The 4,524-nt window shown below is 30.9% G+C and overlaps 1 protein-coding gene across 1 annotated transcript in view; it reads left to right on the plus strand.

The window, feature by feature from the left end:
* Positions 1 to 2,323: 2,323 nt before the first annotated feature.
* LOC111089531 (uncharacterized protein C18orf63-like) overlaps positions 2,324 to 4,524 on the plus strand; it is a gene marked incomplete at its 3' end in the record, with an annotated part of 3,453 nt that continues 1,252 nt past the window's right edge. The window contains exons 1-3 of the mRNA XM_022402209.1: positions 2,324 to 2,511; positions 3,163 to 3,241; positions 3,477 to 3,645. Coding sequence (XP_022257917.1) covers positions 2,375 to 2,511; positions 3,163 to 3,241; positions 3,477 to 3,645 — 385 coding nt within the window. The remainder of the gene's footprint in view (positions 2,512 to 3,162; positions 3,242 to 3,476; positions 3,646 to 4,524) is intronic.

The following is a 4,524-nucleotide window of genomic DNA, read 5'->3' on the forward strand; positions in this document are numbered from 1 at the left end:
ATTCAATGAGCATAAAAAAAACCCTCCCATGTTTACCACCACTGCAACTAAAAAAAAAACAGTATATCCATTCAAAAAACTGTAATTTTAAACAAAGAACCTAACATCAATAAACATAAAATAAAAGAACCTATCTTAATTTGAAGAAAACAGCCCCAACCTAAATCAACACCCCCCAGGGTACCAAGATACTTATATTAGACTGTGAAGCAATATCCTGTCATGTGATCTTTATACTATACTACATATATATATATATATATATATATTAGAACTGGAGAAATACAGTGACAATAAAAAATACAGCATATAAATTTATAATGCTATTCAACTTAAATTTTGAGTGCTTAGGCTGGATAATAATATTCACATAGATGACAGAGCCATTCAGCTTGTACTTCTACTCTAGTTTTACCCATTCCTATATTCTTACTTTCTAAAAATAAAACTTAAACAAATAAATACTGCATTAGTGGTATAATAATACTAATTGTTATTTTACTTTAGAACTCACACAAATTCTTGAGTCTAGCAGTATTACTAGTGTATGTATTATCTAATAAAGTAATAACAATTAAGTGGAATTAAGGTATTATAATTAAGGAAATAACATACTTAAAGCTAATTATAGCATCAATCCTAGTACTTAAGCCTTACTTCTAATTCTACTTCACTTCAGTTCAAGCTCAGTACTTGTTTCGTAAACTTGAACTGTTGAAGGGAGTAGGTTAACTAAGCCTTACCAAAAAATGTTAAGGGTTCATCTTCTTGGTATTCTTCAGGAGAATTGAAGTCCAAAAACTTTGGACAGCGAAATTCGTATCTAGAATCTTCCATTCCTAAGATTAAAATACGAGGGAACAATTATAATTGTTCGCTTCTTACTCAATCACTGACAATACAAAATAAATCCTTCTCTCCCGCCCGTTAGATTTTCAAATGAAACTAGTTTAGTGAAATCCGCCAATCATAATTTTAGAAAAGGAACATTCACTAGATGGCAGTATTTTAATAAATATCATTAATCTATTTATATATTTCTGAAAGATCCAGTATAATCTTTGTTGTTGTTTTTTATTATTTGAGGTAAATAATTCGTTTAATTTTTCTCAAACATTTCACAAATTTAGTGCCTTATAAATATTTACATTTTGTCAAGAATAGTTTTTATTTTGCTATTGATAACTTTGATAAGTTATCATAAAAATATGCCGAAAAGACTTAATTTAGTAACTTTAATTTTAGGATTCTTTATTGAAAACTGTACGAACCTTTAATTCCGTTCATCTGTATCGTAAAAATTATAATGTATTGATGTTTTCATACTTTCATATCATGAACTGATTGTTTAAAATTTAGTTTCGAAAGTTACGGCTGGAACAGCACGGATAGCCCATTGTATTGCTTTGCGCTTAACAACAAATATACAAAATTAACTGTATGCGCTGAAATATATATATTTTTTGCTGTTATACAAACATTAAAACATTCAGGTAAGCGTTTCATTAAATAATTGCACATCCATCTAACTCTACTTCGAACCATTTCGTTTCTGCTAAATTTTACTAAAATTTAGTTGTGATCCAAAAGGTCGTATTCTTTGAAATGTGCTGTGCTCATAACTAAATCAAGTGTAACAAAATAACAAGTTTTATACATTTGTGAGTCTAAATTTTGGCCCACCATAGCTCGTTTCAGAGATGCTCTTAAATATGTTTCAAGAAATAAATTTAAAACAAAATATAATTAGGCTGAAAATTAAGTTTTCGAATTTGAAATCATTTAATTAGAGAATTAATTTTTCTTCTTATGAAATGTAATGAAAATATTCACAAAATGGAACGATTATTTTTCATATATTGATACTAATTGAGGATCATATTTTTATAATGTACAAATGAAGTATGAAAACAATACAAAAATCCCTGATCCCTTCACCTGCCCCCCAGTGCTACAGCGGTATGTCTGTTGACTTGTACTGCTAGAAATTTGGTTTCGATACGAGTGATGGGCAAAGCACAGATAGCCCTTGGTGTAGCTTTGTGTTTAATAACAAACAATCACCTAACGTTTACCGCCTGTTTCATATTCACGAAATATTTCTAAGAAATTCCATTTAGGAAACGATATCATTTATAAGAATAAATTAAGATTGCTTGAAAATAGTTTATGTAAAAACAAAATTTATTGACTTTGTTATATTGATGTTATTTTAAAACTAATTTTGGTACGTCACCAGGTGTATTTTACTGGGCAAATCACTTGTTCATTTGAAGCAGACGACAAAATATGAATTTTATCTGTGTTACGTTAACTTAACGTGAGCGGGAAGAGGTGAATTATAAGACTAGTTTAGATCGATTTTTGTTTTGCTATGAATAATTTAGTGGTCTTTAGACCACTGTTTTTTATCCACGTGCCAAATGTTAATAACCTTGTTTGTGTTATATTGAAAGTTAAAAATGTTGACCCTGAAGAGTCGAGCCGTCAGAAACAAATTTTGAAATGCAGGTAACCTAAGGTTAAGCCTCGTAACTTGTAGTTATTAGCTACCAGTACCACTTTATCAGTATAGTCTGTAGTCCTACTGCTATATCAGAAGTCGCAGGGTTGTACTAACACTAACATATATATTTAGTTTTCTGAGACTCTTGGGAAAATGTACATTATAATATAGTATAGAGATACCTTTCAAGTTTCATGACGTTACGCATTTTACGCTCAAATAAACATTAATCAGAATACGCAACTTAAAAATTATCTAAAACAATTAAATGAAAGTGAAAAATCACATGCTTTGTAAAACGTAGAAAATTTAATTTTGCATTGACTTTGTAGTAGAAAATTTAATTTTGTAGTGTAGCTTTTATAGTAAAAACGGTATATTTAAAACAACAACAAAAAAAATAATTAGGGGTTTGAAACATGAAATATTTGACTGAATATTTTGTTAAATGTAAGATTATCATTTCATGATGGTATATAACACGTTCCTGGTGCAAGCTTTACGGCAGTGTGCTCTTGACAATACACTATTCTTGCATTTGAGATACGAATATTTCCTAGTTGTAAAAGGTTAAAGTTCATGGCATATGTTATTTATTGGAAAATAACTTTCTGAAATCTTTGCAATGGAGTTTCGTATACATTTATTACTTGCAGGGAACTCATTTTCACAGAACCCACTGTCATTGCTACTCCGTTATTGTGGAGTGTTTCAGAATTCCAAGTAATCCTCCAAGTAAGTAAGAATTAAAGCTTTTTAAGAGCTTCTTGTTTATGTATATACGTAATTAAGTTAATTAGGATGTACATTCCTCATTACTTTGCATGAATATTAGATTGAACACTGAAGAAGCTGACTGTCTTTACTGCTACAGTAAATGCAGGATTTACTAGTAATTATAAAATGAATACATTTAGAAACAGCAACTAATACTTTACATGTGTATTACATTGTTTTTAAATACGACCAGAGAGAACATTGGCAGACACAGAAGTTTCAAACCCGTCTAGAAAGAATGGATCTTCGAGTACTTGACTGCCATCCCGCAGCCTACAGTAGTTTACAGTCGTGTCTACAGTACACAATCAGGGCCAAACTTGCCCCGAAGTGGAACCAAGTAGGAACCCTGTTAGTTCAAGGTAAATACTGGAAGTTTGTTCTGGTTACTGATGCAAATAATCATGTTTCTAGGTGGCAAGTTATTGTATTATACTGGAACTTGCTATGTATGTGTCCAAAACTCGGAAACTACCGCACCAATCATAACTGGATAATATTTTTATAGCTGAGCAATAAATAAAACATTTGAAATTTTCACAAAAATTATATGTTTCAGATTTAACCAATAAATATTTACAAAAAACGAGTAAGTTTCAAATATAAAACAATCAAGAAATAAACTTAAAAAATTATTTATTTTGATTTAGTGAAAATCTCATCAGAAATACTTCAGTAAAATCTACTCTGTAATGATAGCTCAGTGTTAAACTAATTCTGATGGATGGTGAACATTCAGTAATGTTCAGGTATGAGTACATTGTTGTAGAACTGTCAGACGGTTAGAAACATATCAAGATGTGTGTGTACCAACATGACAGTTAGAAACATATCAAGATGTGTAGCAACATGACAGTTAGAAACATCTCAAGACGTGTAGCAACATGACAGTTAGAAACATCTCAAGACGTGTAGCAACATGACAGTTAAACATATCAAGATGTGTAGCAACATGGCAGTTAGAAACATCTCAAGATGTGTAGCAACATGACAGTTAGAAACATCTCAAGATGTGTAGCAACATGACAGTTAGAAACATATCAAGATGTGTAGCAACATGACAGTTAGAAACATCTCAAGATGTGTAGCAACATGACAGTTAGAAACATCTCAAGATGTGTAGCAACATGACAGAAACATGTCAAGATGTGTAGCAACATGACAGTTAGAAACATCTCAAGATGTGTAGCAACATGACAGAAACATGTCAAGATGTGTAGCAACATGACAGTTAGAAACAT

Source organism: Limulus polyphemus, unplaced genomic scaffold (assembly GCF_000517525.1).
Source record: "Limulus polyphemus unplaced genomic scaffold, Limulus_polyphemus-2.1.2 Scaffold6535, whole genome shotgun sequence".
NCBI classification, from domain to species: Eukaryota; Metazoa; Arthropoda; class Merostomata; order Xiphosura; family Limulidae; genus Limulus; species Limulus polyphemus.